The sequence below is a fragment of the Chaetodon auriga genome, chromosome 18, assembly GCF_051107435.1.
Source record: "Chaetodon auriga isolate fChaAug3 chromosome 18, fChaAug3.hap1, whole genome shotgun sequence".
NCBI lineage: Eukaryota > Metazoa > Chordata > Actinopteri > Chaetodontiformes > Chaetodontidae > Chaetodon > Chaetodon auriga.
This window is the reverse complement of record NC_135091.1, coordinates 8,043,229-8,059,695: the sequence shown is the minus strand read 5'-3', so window position 1 is coordinate 8,059,695 and position 16,467 is coordinate 8,043,229. Positions and strand designations below refer to the sequence as shown.

The 16,467-nt window shown below is 42.8% G+C and overlaps 1 protein-coding gene across 2 annotated transcripts in view; it reads right to left on the bottom strand.

Moving 5' to 3' along the window:
• The window catches only part of LOC143335969 (glutamate receptor ionotropic, kainate 2-like), a 60,419-nt gene that overhangs the window by 36,892 nt on the left and 7,060 nt on the right, over nt 1–16,467 (bottom strand). The window contains exons 2-4 of one of the 2 annotated variants that reach the window (XM_076755704.1): nt 5,241–5,408; nt 3,849–4,106; nt 1,257–1,438 (exon numbers count right to left, since the gene is read on the bottom strand). In XM_076755704.1, the coding sequence (XP_076611819.1) occupies nt 1,257–1,438; nt 3,849–4,106; nt 5,241–5,408 (608 nt within the window). Of the gene's footprint in view, nt 1–1,256; nt 1,439–3,842; nt 4,107–5,240; nt 5,409–16,467 lie in introns of both variants that reach the window. The other variant, XM_076755703.1, reaches the window with a different exon arrangement.

The window sequence follows — 16,467 nt, the reverse complement described above, 5'->3', positions numbered from 1 at the left end:
CATCATATTCCCAAATGTAGCAGACTGTCAACTTAACTTTCACTGCTCAAATATTGAACTTAAAGGTGAATAGTGCAGAACCTCACAGCGTTCAACATTAAATAAAAAACACATTACGAAATGAATTAATATATGAATAAATTGCGCAAAATATATAAATGAACCAACAATGTGTAAAATAATTGAAGAAATTCTTCAAACTCAACACATCAAAATGAAATGTTATTTCGTTATTGATTTTATTTTATTGGATATCATTGTTATTTCATTATCAAGCATTTTCATTTCAAAATGCTCCTTCTCACATTGGGTTTTATTATATTGCCATTTTCCCAATTAAAATTTGATTTCATCTCAACTTTTATTTAATTGCAATTTTTCATAACACATTTTTATTCAGTAAGACAACTCCTGAGGACAAGCTCCTGTTAAATGAACACAGTACACTGACACACTAAACAACTTTAGTTTTTAAGCCTTAGCTTACCTGCTAATGCTACCTAGCTAGCTGGTTTACTAGGGAGGCTGTCTTGTGAGCTTGGATTATCACTCAGTGAAAGCCAAATTTTAGCAATGTTAGCTAGCTCATGTTGCCCAAAACAACCTACAAGACTGTCTTTTAAATCTTAAAAGACTTTAGAATCAATATCCAGCCGTGGTGTCTCTGAATTGCAGCTGCTAGCGTTAGCGTAAACCGAGCTTGCTTGCCGGCTATGTAGGTAGCATTTACAGCCTTGTTAAGCGAGGTAGACAAAAAGAGATGTTTCTGTGTTTATGTACCGTGTTTATTTACAGCAGCAGCTAGATAAGTGATTCACATTTACTTTGACATTGTCATTACTTTAGGTAACAGGTGCTAACTGACTCAATCTGGTAGCAGATGTTGCACTTGTTAGCATAACAGGCAGGAAGGCGTGTGATTGGCTGGAAGGTGTCAGGTGTCATTGTCATGAAAAGTGACTTTATGAAATAACAGCAGACTTTTGACTGAACTCTTATAAAGCCATTATTGTTACAATAAGAACAAAGGAATATTTTTCACAATTGACTTTTAATAATTTCCAAAATAATTTCACAAACTTTTGCTTAATTTATACATTTTACACTATTTCTTCATATGACTGTTAATATCAGAATGATTCATGTATCTGTACATTTAATATTAATCATTTTGGGGTGCCATAGATAGTCCTGCAGGTTTGATTTTTTACAGTGAACCTAAGAAACTATCATGGCTCATTAGGGTGGGTTCATACCTGTTTCAGGATCCAGGCAGCCATCTCGTGTCCACAATCAAAGATGACATGGAACTCCTTTGCCTTCTTCATCTCCTTCAGAAGTGGCTTGGCGTCCTTGGTCTCTGTGGGCAGCTGTCGGATCTTCAAACGAATGTTGTATCGTGACGGTGCCTTGATCAGCTCCTGCAGTCGAATGAGACCTGCAGACAAAGAGGATACATATAGCGTGAAAAGGAATTTTAAAGATGCAGCAACATAATGCGTTTGATCTGCTGCCATTTTGAAGTATCTCTGATGCCGAGGAGGCCACAAAAACCAACTGGATTCGTGTTCTCTCAGCAGAAAAAGGCTCATATGCATGCCTTCCTAATCCACAGTCTATTGATCCTCCTACTCATGCTTGGCAAGCAAACAGACTGCTACAGACCTATCAAGAGAATTTAACACCAACCCAGCACATTGCACTCCTTTATACCAAAAGCACAAAATGGAAAGAGCCTCGATCTTCACCCGCCTACAGACACTTCCAATCCCACAGAAGCGTCCCAAATGTTGATCTGCTCGCCTATTCCATGTTACCATACAGTAGCATGGAATAGGTTCAATTTTACCCTGATGGAAAGCCGTGGTCAATCCTGCCTCTCCTGTCTCCCTCACACACACTTCAGATGTGCTCTGATGAGAGAGCCTCTGTTTGCCCAGCTTGTACTTGCCCCTAGGGAGCCCGATGCCGCCGTCACATATTGAGCTACAATCTTCACCTTTCATTTCTCGACCACACGCTCAGGTAGAAAGCTCTCCGGGAGATACTGTGATGAGATTACAATGAGTTTCTCCCTCAGTAAAGAACTTCAGAGTGCAGGGATGAAAGAGGCTGGATTGATGGGAGAGATGATTACTTGTCATGGGTATAAAAATGGATGGAGCAGCGAGGATAGTTTGAGAGGGAACTGGAGAGAGATAGGATTTTTTTCCCCCGTGGAACCACTTTAAGATAGCTCAGCCTATTTTTTATTTTGAAATGAAGTGCTGGGTGAGCAGTTTAATGGTCTTACTGTGAATGGGGCTGGGTCTCCCTGAAGCCTATAGATAGATTGGTGTGAAATAGGAACATGCAGGTCTTGTTGTGAAAAGTGCCATTGTAGGGAGGAATACTGAACCTCCTAGAGCTTTCTGCAGGTAATCCCAATAGATCCCTACTCTGGGGCATATCTGCGTCTCCCTGTTCTTGTTCGCACTGACACTTTGGGAGGTGTTAAGCAAGAAAAAAGAATCTGTCAAGGGAGCTCAACATTTGGGAAACACTGTCAGTGTAGATGTTTGCGTGCTCTGGCTAATGCCTTCAGACTTTCCCCCTTGGATCTTCTAACGGCTGTGTGTGAATATTTTATCCCCTCCGATAGTTTTTCCTGCCAGCCGTCAGATAGGCTCCAATCAGCAGCGCGGGGCCCTGGAGCATGAAGCTGTGTGATTACAGCCTGGGACCAGGTGGAAGCGGTGGGGGGAAACAACGCCGCTATATGCAGCTGTCACACTTTTCAGGGCGTCAGGTGTGCTACAGCAGAAATGCTCCACAGAGGAGGCCCAAGCCGCTCCTATTGGACAGAGAGCGAGGCGAGAGGTCACCTTTTGGTGTCTCACTGGGGCAGTTTGCCGGAGAATGATGGTGTTAACGTACTGAGCTCCGAGGCAGGAAGTGATGAGAGGTCAAGGAGAAGAGTAAGAATGATGTGGCAAGAGGGACGAATCACTGCGATATCATCCGAGTTTAAAGTGCGATTGGCTTGTTTACTGATACGTATGCTACAGATGTGACAGTAGAGATGCTGGAGGAAGCAAAACAGCAGTGAAAGTATTACAGTGTTAGTTGTTAAAAGCAACAGAAAAGGTTTTAAATTTAGGATGTCGTCTACAAGACGATATTCATTTGCTCAGTAGAGAGCAAATTCATTATGTAACCTGTCTAACATTTAAACCGCCTCTCAACTTTATCTAATTTACTTACATTAAGTTGTCAGCCACATCATGCCAAATAGCTCATAAATTGCGAATGAGCATTTGAATATTGTTATCTTCTCTGGAGCGATTGCACTTTACCTCATAAAAATATCACTGCGCTCCCGCTAAAATACGACTTGTCTTTCAAAATGCTTATTATGAGCAACTCCACAAAGTCACAGGATAGACGAAATGGCTCACAGACACATTTGATAGCCACCCTCAGAGATCAAGTGTCTCTGTGTGTTATTAATGGCTGTTGTCAGCCCCCACATACTACAATTCTGCATTGCATTAATCTGAAGAGACACTGGGTCATTCTGGGTAATGTGGTTCTCTTTTTTTCTACGCTGCTGCTCACTCTTCTGGAAGACTGACATGGGCAGCACCTGCAGGACTGAGGCAGAACAGTAAGCTATTGATTTCTGAATTAACTTGACAGGTTACAAAGCACTCACTGAACTCTGAGCAGCAGTGCTGCTTTTGTACTTCACCTGGTCCCTCTTGTTTTTCTGGACATTTTGAGGTGCAAGGCTGCAGGTTGCAAACATTGTCACAGGCAAAACAGACGCAACACTGGAAAATGAGGACAGACACCGACTGTACCTGTACCTGTGCTGTCGTCATACACCACAGTGACCGTTCTCCACTTGAAGAAGTGCACCAGGTCGAGGATGGCTCTACTGAGGGAGGAGAAGTCGGGGAACAGGCTGACATAATACGAGTCCCTGTTGTCTGACACTTGATGCTTCCACTTGGTCTGGATGTGGGGCACTCCCAGAGCGTTGCAGATGGACTGCACTGCATTGGCCGACGAGCTGTGTGAGGGGCCAAAAATGGCCGCCACCCCAAGAGAAAGCTGATCACATGCTGTTGGGAGGGAAGTGGGAGAAGGAACAAGTCAGCTTTATGTTTCTGAGGGGCTTTCTAAATGCTTTCTGGCATTCAGCTTTTGCTCACGTGTCACCGTAATCAAAGTAACCAGGTGCTTGATAACGATCACAACCCGACTGAGAGCAGTGGGCCCTTGTTTTGTTAGTTAGGACACACAAAATAGGCTTTGTAAATGTTTTATGAGGAAGGAAATGCATTTTTGTCCTCAAGGATACACACAATGAGTTTTGGTAACAGTGAATGTTCACAAAAAAACTCCACAAGGCATCTTTGATGTGAATAGCAATCTGCGGCAAGGACACAGTTAGCAGTTTTTCCATTTCACTCAACTCTTGGTTCACTCGTGGGTCAACTAGCAGCCTATTGTAATGATTTAATGTCCAGCCTTTGTGGACGGAGTGTATCAGTGTTTAAATGATGTTAAGTCAAATTGAATTCACGGCTGCGTCCGATATCGCTGCTCCTCTCAGACTATAATTTGCTCTATAGTGGCAGTAAATTGAGATTTCATACGCTTGTTAGTTATCGTCATTGTGCGCTGCTATAATTTTAGCATCTATCAAATGTTATGCATTACATTACGGCATTTAAAAGTTGTGGCCATGTCATGTCCACTAATTTCTGAAGGTGCAGTACTGCATACATTTCACACTCTAATAAAATGGCGGACAGTAAATGCAGTGCACTGCATACTAAAAAAGGGAACTAATTTCAGACAGAGGCCATGATTGTCTAAATTGACTTTCTGTGTTTGTCTCCAGTCTTCGGCAGTTAATGTTCAATTCGCATAATCTGTGAGCTGTTACAGTCAAGAGCAAACATTTAAAACGATTTGCATAAATGTTGTAACTGAGTTTTGGATGCATTCACTTTGGGATTTATTTGGAAGAATTTTTCTTCCTCGGAATGAATGTTTATGTTTCATAAGCGGAGTCATTTTCATCGTTTTTGTGTCCTGGAAACCTGTGCAGAATAAATTTCTTAAATGCATATAAACCATTTAGTTCTTCATTTCTGACACAGGATGTTGCAACTAAACAGATCCAGACAAAGAAAAACAATTTAATAGAGAAGTGATGAACAAGCACGACTGGCGATGTCCTGACTCACCTTTCCTCGAGGCCTCGAAGCTGTCGAAGATGTTTATTCTCTGGATGTCATAGGTCAGCGTGGTGTTGGGGAGCAAGGTGCGGTTCCTGTTGATTGTGTTCAAGGCAAATTTAAAGGCTAGTTCCTCTGCTCCCGAGGGGCCGCTCTCAATGGATTCAAATATTCCTCCTGAGGGTCGAGAAAGAAAAAGTGTTAGTACTCTCATATTATTGATGCTATTGTGTTCACTTCACACAGCTCGGTCACACGACGACATGAAAAGGATTTATAGGGCGGATTAGGCGATTGGATCTCATCTGATTTGCATTCTGTGGCAGTCGGTGGAATTATAGGCAATTAGTTCTGTAGGGAGGTGAGTTCAGGGGTGGGTGCCCTTTTTTAACTCCCTCGCTTGCTTGCTTGCTTTCCCATTTTGTCCCATTGATTTCAGTGATTCTCAAATGGGAGCAAAGAAAAACAAGAGTGCGGGGAGCGAGGAGGTGCAGGCGGACAGCAGAGGGAGAGAATTAGAGCGATCGGAGAAGCATTTAAAGTGTTAACAGAAAGAGATGCAGGAACAGAAAGACCGAGGCAGCGAGGAAGAAGGAAAAAATCAAGTCAGAAATTGAACTAAAACGTCAGGGAATTTTTAGATTACACGCAGAAGATCAAGTTATTATTTCTGAATCATATTCCAGAGTTATTTTTGTTGTCTTTTAATGGAAGAGCGTCCTGATGGGACTTTCATTCTGCGCCTGCCTGAGAAATCTTGTTACCTTTTAGATATACTGTATGTGAATCACACCTCGCGATGGCCATTAATTGACAGAGTAAAAGCCTCAACACAAAAAAAAACAAACAATACATGGCGTTTCACCACACGAGCCAGACAATATAATTACCACCACCACGTAAGGTGTTGTCAACTTAGAACAGCTCCCTTCAGACTTGTCAATTATTTTGAGCTGAACAAAAACTATTAAAGCTCCAGATGGTCGAGCAACGTGGTTCAGAATCCTAAACAAAGGGAGGCAACGTTCCAGCCAACCCACCATAAATGTGTCTCACTTCAAAATTATGTCAAGACATAATTTACCTGCATTCATTTGACAATCACCAAAAATGAATGCCTATTACCTATTTGCCTCCACCGAGGACATCATGTCTGCAGCTCAGTTTGGATTACAGAAAAACTAAGAGCCTGGTTTTCATGAAACTTGATGGAAGGGGCCAAAGAAGATCGCATTAAATTTTGGAGTGGATCAGAATCACTGGTCAGATGCACAAATTATGGCGAGACATGACATTTGGACTTGGTGGAATAAATGCTCTGCATCTTAAAATCCAGTGGATGATCAAAAACATAGCTGATCGCAGGAGTACAATGACTTGCGTTTCACAATCCACATGCCATGAAGTACCATGAGGCACCATGGGGTAGCCTACACGTGTAGCTGCTCGAGCTTCAGACAGACAGCAGTCATTATGGAGCACTGAGGCACAGCGGTTTCATGGAAGACCCGACATATATGGAAACATAAACACACAGATATCATGCAACTAACTCTACTCTTATACTATATCCAAATGAATTGTCTGTAATAAACTCAATCAACCAGAATTACAGTATTAATGTCCAAACTTCAAGTACTCATACTGCTTACATGATTTTGCAACACCTGTTTTTTTCAGTATTTAACAAGCTGCCATGTTCATGATGTTATTTATGAGCATGTGAAATATTTCCAATTTGGAAGTAAATAATAAATGCACAGCAGAGATGATGAGGCTTCAGCTCGACAGGACCATATTTTGACAGGTTTCTAGTTTTGGAAATGTATCCAGACATAAATAGTGTCGGTCTGCTTGTCATAGTAGAGTGGACTATTGCTGTTGGTGTTTTTGGGGATCATTTACAAAATATATACATAACCCACAGGCCAGTCAGACAGGACATGTTTAATTTCAAGTGCAAATTGGGTCAGTGAGAATGACGACAGTAAGTCATGTTGTAGGTGGTGCAATGGTGGAGTATGCGGCATATTAAAGATTTCACAGAGAAGATTTCTGTGTCAAACTGCTGAAACAGCTGTCGAGTCAAGCAACTGCCTTCAACTTTCAAAATAAACATAATGGGAAAAAAAAGGAAAGCTCATACACCTTTGAGGATGGACTAAATCGTGAGAAAGCTTTACAGAAATCAAACTTAAAAGAGAATGGATTGGAGGGGGGGATGAAAGGGGGTTGTGAGAGCAGCTCTGAGAGAAGGAGTCAAGAGCAGGGTTCAGTAGTCCATCCACGGCTCCCGTCCTCTCGGAGGACCGGGAGCCGGTTTGATGAAATCCTGAAAACTGAGAAAACTTTAAAGCCTGTTTATCGATTCAATTACGGAGAGCGAAGGAAAAGTGAGACTGAGTGAGAAAGACAGAGTGACGCATTTTTAAAAGAGTGCAGAAAGAGAGAGAGCTGCACAATAATAGACACACAGGCTATAAATAGCTTCTGGCCGTGGCAGGGAGTGATAGAAAAGGAGTGCGGGAGGGCAAAGAAGATGTCATTAACTTAGGAAAGTGAGCTTTATCACTGTCACCATCGTACAGCCATGTGTTGTGGTTCCTGGCTTTATTTCATGGCACTCTCTTTTATATATAGTCCAGCAGAGAACTGCAGGAGGTGAAATGGAGGAAAAGCGTAATGAGAGAATTCAGCGTAGACGTATATATATAAGGCACTTCAGTACATGTTTTGTGCTTCACTTTTAGTTTGTTATTGAATGAGCTATAATATTTGATGTGTTAGTCGTCCAGCAAACCCCGACATGATGTGAACACGCTGCTCCTCGTAGCTTTTCATTCCATTGAAATGCATTAATGTTCAAAAGAACGAATTCACCATTAAAGATGATTGAAATCATGTCAGTCTGACCTAATAGATGATTATTACTCTATTGCCCCGAGGGAGCAGACTGAGCTCCACTGGGCTCTTCAGCGAGTATAAAAATGAGCCTAAGGGTATCAAGTTATGCTCGTCAGGTTTCTGTACAACACTGTACGTCCTGGAGATGCTGGTTTAAAACAAACCATCCGCCTTCTGGTACACAAGAGAGCAGAAACATTAAATTAAGTCCGCAGATGTAATATTTTCCAAGGAGATGTTAAGCATCACATTACGCTGATAGCACGCAGGTAATGAAATGGCTCATGTTTGACTGGAAGATTTCCTCCCAGACTGGACTTTTTTCCATTCTGGGAAAGACTTGCACACATTAGTATTGGGTGTAATGTATTTTCTAATAACACTCTTGTATCATCTCTCCATCCACCCCCCTCCCACCACTTGGCGTTGTGGTCCGTCTGATTGCAGGTGTGTGAGTTACAGCTGAGATAATCAGTGTGTGTGTGTGTGTGTGTGTGTGTGTGTGTGTGTGTGTGTGTGTGATTTATAGAGCCGCCATCATTGGGACTGGTGTGAATTATAGTGCAAATGAAAGCTCTGAGTGAGTTATGAGCTGGATAATCACCCTGACGAGAAAACAGGCCTGCTGATCTGAGTGTCTCAGTGTGTGCATGTGTGTGCATGTGTGTGCGTGTGTGTGCGTGTGTGTGCGTGTGTGTGCGTGTGTGTGTGTGAGGGAGAGAGCCTGAGCTGAAAGTGAAAATGAAAAGGCAGTGTGGGAGGGCGTCTCCTCTATGTAAATCTGACTCCCTTTTAATGTTTGTTTCACAGTTAATCGAGTGCGTTTTGGATTGAACGCGGCAAAGTAACTTCGTCATCGGCTTCCTCGCTGACAGAAATTAACCTTGAAATTCATGCCCAGGTGATCAAAATGGCTCTGCTGCTCACACGCTGCTCTGAACAAAGATTAAAACTAACACCGCCTTTCTGTGACTCCAGTCCTCTGCAGGCACCAGCAGGGAGACTGTATTTACTACTGAAAGAAAAGGCTTACTTACTAAACTGAATGAAAATGTAATTAGCTCTCTCTACTCGAGGATGCTTTTGTACACTGAGTCAGATATGTTGCCATGGTGACCCATACATCTATGCTATGGCTGAGAGGCATCGGCAGTTTTGGAATCCGAGCAGCTGATTGGTGGAGGAAGGGCGTTGTGATAGTGCATACAGCCTGTCTCTGTGACTAATGACCAGCGGCGCAGCTGCAGGATGGCGGTGGGCTGTAGGGTGGGTGCCATGGCAACCAGCGAGCAACCCTGTCGCTAGGGCAAGTGGCCCAGGTATGAAGTCACTGAGTTAGGCTTTAAGACCTCGACTCACCACACCCCAACACCCCGGCCTGCTTCTGCCCCCCTCCGTCTTTCAGCTGCTGAGTGTCAGCACTCGGAGCCAATAAGCAGGAGGCAAAAGTGATGGAAACACTCCGTAAATATCCCCGAAATTCCCAGTGGGAGCGCTCCCTGACATGTTTGGCGGTGAATGGGACATGATGCATGAAGGCCTGCGGAGAGTCGCCGCCCCTGGTCATTAATCTGAAGCTCCCTTTGCGGTAGACTGACCTTCCTACGCGGCACAAGGGCCAATTCTCTCTCTCCCTGAAGATCCCCAGAAACCTGACCACGGGCATGGGATGCATCCATTGTGCAGGATGCTCGCCGGTGATATCGCACAAACAAACTATCATCAGTGTAGCCTGCAAAGGAAATGAAGTCCTGGTGTGTGCCCTTATTTCTCATAAAAACATCATTTAAGCATTATTTGCTCACTGAAGTCTGACATCCTATCCTAGTCTATTCTATTCTGTTCTACATGTGTGGGCAGAGCCACACGCTGCTTTAATACTGCTGCAGAGGTGATATATAAGGGTGCATTATTTGGCCAGCTACAGCTTCTCTGGCCGTAGCTCAGAGATAATATCTTATAGAGCCTTGGTTTTGTAAGAGCGTGATAAGGAAAAGCAGTAAACTCAGTTAAAAGAGACGCATTTTCTAAGACGATACCTGATAGAGATCTTGGTTAAGTCTAGTAAACTTATTAAGGAGCCAAACTTGAACATAAATCAAGTGAGAGAAATAAGAGCAAAAGCAGTAATGAATAGAAATAGAGGATAGACTAAGCTATAAAAACCTTATAAAGCACAATAAAGCACAATAAAAAGCCAACCAACACAGCCAGTCAGCAATCGCTCAATAATAATCAATCATCCTGTTAGAGTTTTGGAAAGTGAACATAAAACCATTCGAAAAGCAGCTTACTCCAACAACACTTTAGCTCTTATAATCTGACTTGTTTGGCTTGTTGTGTGTTTTTCCTCCAGAACAGCATCACTCCTGTCACCCTAAAGCCACTTGACACTAGACTGGACCGTCACCTGCCACTGCTGGACGCTAAGCCTCAGGCTGACTCACACACTTGAACGTACACGTGTGAACACACACAATCACGCACACTCCAAGGATTGAGCCTAAGCAAACCTGTCAGGTAAGAAACAACTGTGTCCAGGGGGAAAAATGTGACCGGTGAGAGGATTTAAAGCCCACGCCCGCGGCATTCAAAGACACCTACGTTGAGTTACACTCAGGGTAATAATCAGCTATACCATCGCTGAAAGTTCAGTCCCATCAATCTCTTGTAATGAGCACACACAGTCTTCAATTAGGAATGTGTGCCACCACCCTCGTCCCTGACCCAGCTCCAAGTGGGAAACCAGTGATCATATAACATGTATTAATTCTGAGCGCTGGCAACAGATGTGCTAATTTGCCTGGCTCTCTCTATTCATAATAATGTGCCAGCTCCCTCCTCAAAATATGTGCTAATTTGCAAGCACTCATTGTGGATGTGCTAAACTACCGGCTGACATTTTGTGTGCTAATTTGTCAAGCAGGGACCCCTTTTGGTACTAATTGTGCCAAACTGTGAGTACACTTCCACAGGCCTTGAAATGCTGAAGTCCCAAATGACGTCTGTCTGCTCACAGTTTCCAACCTCTCCACTGCTCTCGAATTGTGAATGCAACTGAAAAGAAATACTACTGTGAAAATAAGATGTATAAGTGCACACACACACACAGACGCACACATTTCACAGAAATATGCGCCCGCTCTTGAGATTAGACGAGCTCCTTAAAGAAACATAAGAGCGCAGCTAGAGTCAAATGCTATGGTAGCTCTGTAGTATCATCAAACACACACGCACACACACACACACCAAGCAGAAATAACAGCCTGTTTCTGAGATTAAAGAGGCTACTTACAGGAACATAAAGTCACAACTGGAGTTTACTATAAAGATGTGTTATATTAAAAAGAACTATTTTTCTGAAATGCTTCACGCTATCATCTGTCGCTCCTGCAGTAACAGCTGAAGTATGAGCACATCTACATATGAACGCAGTCTGGAGTCTCGGCTACCTGCTCAGACAAACACTGAAACACAGTGAGGCCACATGATGAAGGAAGCAATTAAGGAATTAGGAGCCATCCGGCTGATTTTCTCCCTTCCGAACTGTTAGCATATGCAGTTAAAACGGGTTTGGAATTGATGTTGATTCTATTTAGCGCTGCAACTTATGCAACGATGATCACTGTTCATTGGTTCGCTGTTGGATGAAACATTGAAAAAAATATATATTTATTGCCACTTCATCTGGCAATGTTTTAAAATTGATTGATTAATTGTTTCAGGACAGACAGCAGTTAAATAATAAACCCATAAAAAGGCATTTGAGACATGATTAACAGACGAAAGGTCATTGTTAATTCTTTTCAGTACTGAGAGGAAGCTGCTCTGCAAGTAAAAGCTGTCGAGTGCAATAAATAGTTTTCAAAAAAACAAACAAAAAAACCATACATTTCTTTGTGTATGAAAGTTTCAGTCAGTGGAAATTGAGAATAAAACAAATATTGTACCAAATCGTCGTCATTCTTATTTGTGAGTGCACATCATATGTCCTTTATGTTACTATCAACCATTTTCCAGACATACAGATACAACATAAAGAAAACTGTATGCTCTTTGTTGGCAAAGAGTGAAAAATGTTTTTTAAAGCTTCAGACACACACAAATCACGCAGAAGACGGAGGCTGTAAAATAACATGCAGAAAGGTGGCAACGCCTTATTGAGCGCCGCCTGAGGAAGAGCAGTCAAGCTTCAATAAATATTTTCACTCTTAGCAAGCAAAGACTTTTTAATTGGCTTTATGTTTCACTGTGGGCCACTTTGGAAATCCTTTTTCTTCCTGCTGCATCCGACAGATACCAAAACTGAGAGTTTGGTAGATTTCTGAATGCCTCCTATCCACCTGCCCAAGTGTAAACCTTCTGTCATGTCACCCTTTGCTTGGCATTATGGCCTCCGCCATCTTTTTTTTGGAGCAAAAAATGGCGGAGTTGGGGAGGATGCGCATTGCTGTGCCTCTATCCTGATTGGATCTGACGGAGAATGTGAGGACTCCTGTGGCAGTGACTTCTCCTAAAGCATACCCTGCTTTATTGTCTGTTTTACTCTGAAGGGGACCATAATTTACAAAATAATCATCATGCTGTATTAAAGAAGACTTGAAACTAGTGATTAAGACCATAAACTCATTAGGAAACTCTTTAACGAGGTAATAAATCAATCGAGAAGCACGGCCATTTTCCCATAAGCTTACATGCAATCAGACTTCTATTTGCAGCCTGCTGGCTATTAGAAAGAATGCAGGCTTAAGGCTTCGCTTTTCAGACCCGGAGGCTTTGTCCACTATTTACACAGTTCATGTACCTGCACAAATATTCCATGTTGTATTATGAAATATCCAAGATATTAGCATGGAAACAAGATTTACACAAATAAATTCTGTAAATGGGGCAAGAGTGCCTCTTAGCATATAACTGCCAGTGTTATCATGCTTGCCATAATAGCACACAGCATATAAATGTATTCAACAGATATAAACCAGGACATTATGATGTACAGTACATTGTAGCTGTGGCATGAAATCACTGTGTTTTAGGGGAAAATACAGTGGCTTTCACACATTGTGGGTTTTATGAGCCCTAGAGCGCTCACACCTCCTATCTGACTTCCAAGCATAAACATGAGTATTCCCAAAACCGCAGTCACAAGCTTATAAGTTCAAGTAAATAATACAAATCCCAAAACTGCACTCAGGAGCTTTTCCTGCCAACACAGAAAATATGTGATTTGGCTGTAATATACAGGCCAGGGAGTGACGGGGGCCAGTTATTGAACAGAATGCATCCTAATGCTTCATGCCTCACCCATCTCTGCCATTTCTCTTTCCGTGCCCCATCTTTTTCTCTCCTTTGTCAAACAGCCACACACACACGCACACACACACCGCCTCCCTCACTCCCTCTGACTAGAGTACATCTCATGGTGGCCTCGGCAGGTGACAGATGGCGACCTCACAGCACTGCTCACTGTAAACTGAGTTTTAATCAAGCTTAAGCACGTGTGAGAGATGCTAATTATCCACTGCAGGCTAAGAGAGGAAGGAGTCCAGCCTGGAGAACATTGTGACTATGCATGTGCAATGTGTGTCTCTGCTTTATAATCACTTTTCCCATTGTGATGCAACCCGTCAGGGCATTATTATCCATTTATGACATTGCAGCACAGACGTGTCAGGCGGGATGGACTGGGTGTCTCAAGCGTCCCTAGACACTCTCGCCCTCAAGCTGTATCGCTCACCAAAATAAATATAGATGAGAACTTGACTAACAGTAATCTTGGAGTCTTAAAACTAACTCTCTGAAAGTTAAACAGCGGGATTTCCAACTGTCTCTCAGCAGGCTTGCCAAAAAACTCTCACACTTCTGTGCCATTTCTGAACATTTACATTTCAGACGTGAATCCGCGGCTCTTACTTGAAAAGACAGCGATGGCGAGGGCAAACTTGAATTACAACACCTAACATGCCTTTAACATATATCATACACAGCCAACCTTGGTGCAGAGCTAAAAGGAACCTCAATTTATAATGATGCAATTAGGTCACAGCAAATTATGTGAGACTCTATCGTCCTCCTTGCTCCCTTCGCCGCACTCATTCTTATTCTCGCCGTTCTCCTGCTCATCAAAATGGCCCTGTATTACACTCTTCCCATTGTCATTTTGAACAAAATGGCTGTAAAATTAGACTTTCTTTCTTGTCGAAGGGCAGATGTTATCTCCCGTCAGAGCCAAAGGTCAAGAATTAATTCAGGAGGCGGCTCTTTATTGCTCACAGCCTGGTTTTTGAAAGCCGATGGAGAGGTGGGCAAAAAAAAAGAGACATTTTACAGGATTTTGATAATCTGATTATAGTAATTTTTAATCTTCATAAATTTACAGATCCTTGCGCAGAAGGCGATTATCATATTTCAGATAGGAAATTACACCGAAGCTGGTAAACCCTGACTTTAATATGCTGAAAATATATGAAGCAAAATCTAAATATATGCTGTAGATTGGGTCAGAATATTCTTACACACATAACGTTAATTACAGCCACTGGGAGAATCATCGTGCTTTGCAATGCATAAGAATTCTTTCATCACAGTGAATCCATACAGTATTTATACTGCTTCTCCAAAGACATTTGTGTCACGAAAAGACTATAGACACTATGGAGGAGATGGTATAAGGGCTACTTTTAAGCCTTGAGACAAATAGGTATTGTGCACAAAGGCCCGCACCGTGTCCCGTGTATGTTAAGACGCATTATAAAGTAAGCCGTGGCGATAAATGCAACAGCGCAGTGTTCTATTTCACAATAGCAGAAGTTCAGTGGAAATCTGAGGCTGAAAGGGTATTGTTTGGTCTGAAATTCAAAGGTACAAAAGGAAATAAAGGTGTGGAACGTATATGCCATATTCGTGCCTTTGTGTGCAAGGACACTGAGACCAGGGGGAAAGGGAAAGGAAGGCTTGATGACAGTGCGAGAGAACAAAGTGGAGGGGAAGGACCGCGAGAGAAGCGGAGACAAAGAAGGCTAGGGTAGAAGGACAGCGAAGGACAAAGAGGGAAAAAATGGAGAAAGGAGAAAAAAAGACACGGGAAAATGGACACAAAAGTCTATTTTCTGGCTTCTGGATGTGGATTTGATGCTGAGAGTGCACCTCGACGCCACACTGTTTGCTCACAGCCCGTCATGTGCTTGGAAAACAACAGGTGATGGCTGTGCTGTCTGAAGTCAGAGTAACCTGTAGGACGTACGCAGGCGGCAGATGGGTGTGCTGTCAGACGACCAAAAAGGGGAGTTTGGAGGAGGAGGGACGGAGAAGGGGAGGAGGGGTGGGGCGTGAAAAAAAAAAAATGGATGAGCTGAAGGAAACGAAGAGGGAGAAATGGAGAATAAAAGAGGTCACTGGAGGCAGATAAAAGACACTCAATTAAACGACTGAATGGATGGCCCATTAGACCTGAACGGACACCTGCACCCCCCGCCTCTCCCTCAGCCACAGGGCAGGAAAATGTCAGCTCCTGGTTTGGGTTCATCAGCATCCCATCAGCCACTGCTGTACACATGCTGATAATCAGAGCTACAGGTACCAGTCAATATGCTACACTTTGCGGCAAAGGTGTGTCAATTTGTCTTGCTTGTTCTGCAAACACACACAGGCAATTGCACAGCGGCAGAGAGAGAAAGAAATGAAAGAGACCTGACTTTAGAGAGGGAAACAGCCAGAGGCTCCCCGATAAAAAAGAAATTACTGAATAATGAAGTTCCTCAAATATGCACCCTCATTTCTTCTCAATAAATAAGAAAAAGATCTTGAGGATAAATGCTAAAAGAAAATAAAGGTGAAATCGGTGGAAAATCAAGAGTCCTGTTCTAATCTTTCTTTTGATCTGCCGTCGACTGTTTGTTTCAGCATTTCTCCTATTCATTCACACCCTGCTGGGTAGGAAATTCGGTGTCTTTTGTCATGTTTAGAAAGCAGTGGCCGGGTGTGGGTATATCTCACCGGGAGCTGTGCGAGGGAAACGGATGCGATTGGCTTCATTACGTCTCCTCAAAATCTTGAAACAGATGCAAGATGGGAAATCAATCCAAGTCTGTTCCAATCAGCTGTGATGCTTTGTGCATGTGGATACGGGCGGGATTAGTGGGTCACATCAAGCAAATGGGGAAAGTGTGTCTTTACCAGAGTGGGCGACAGACAACGGAGCCCTAATGGAAGCCACTGCAGCCAAAAAATTTAGTTTAGCATTACAGCTTTTTTTAATTCTTCAGCTACAGACTCACTTTCATGCTGTTCTCTGGTCTATTTACTGAGCTAAAGCTGGCACAGACGAACCGCT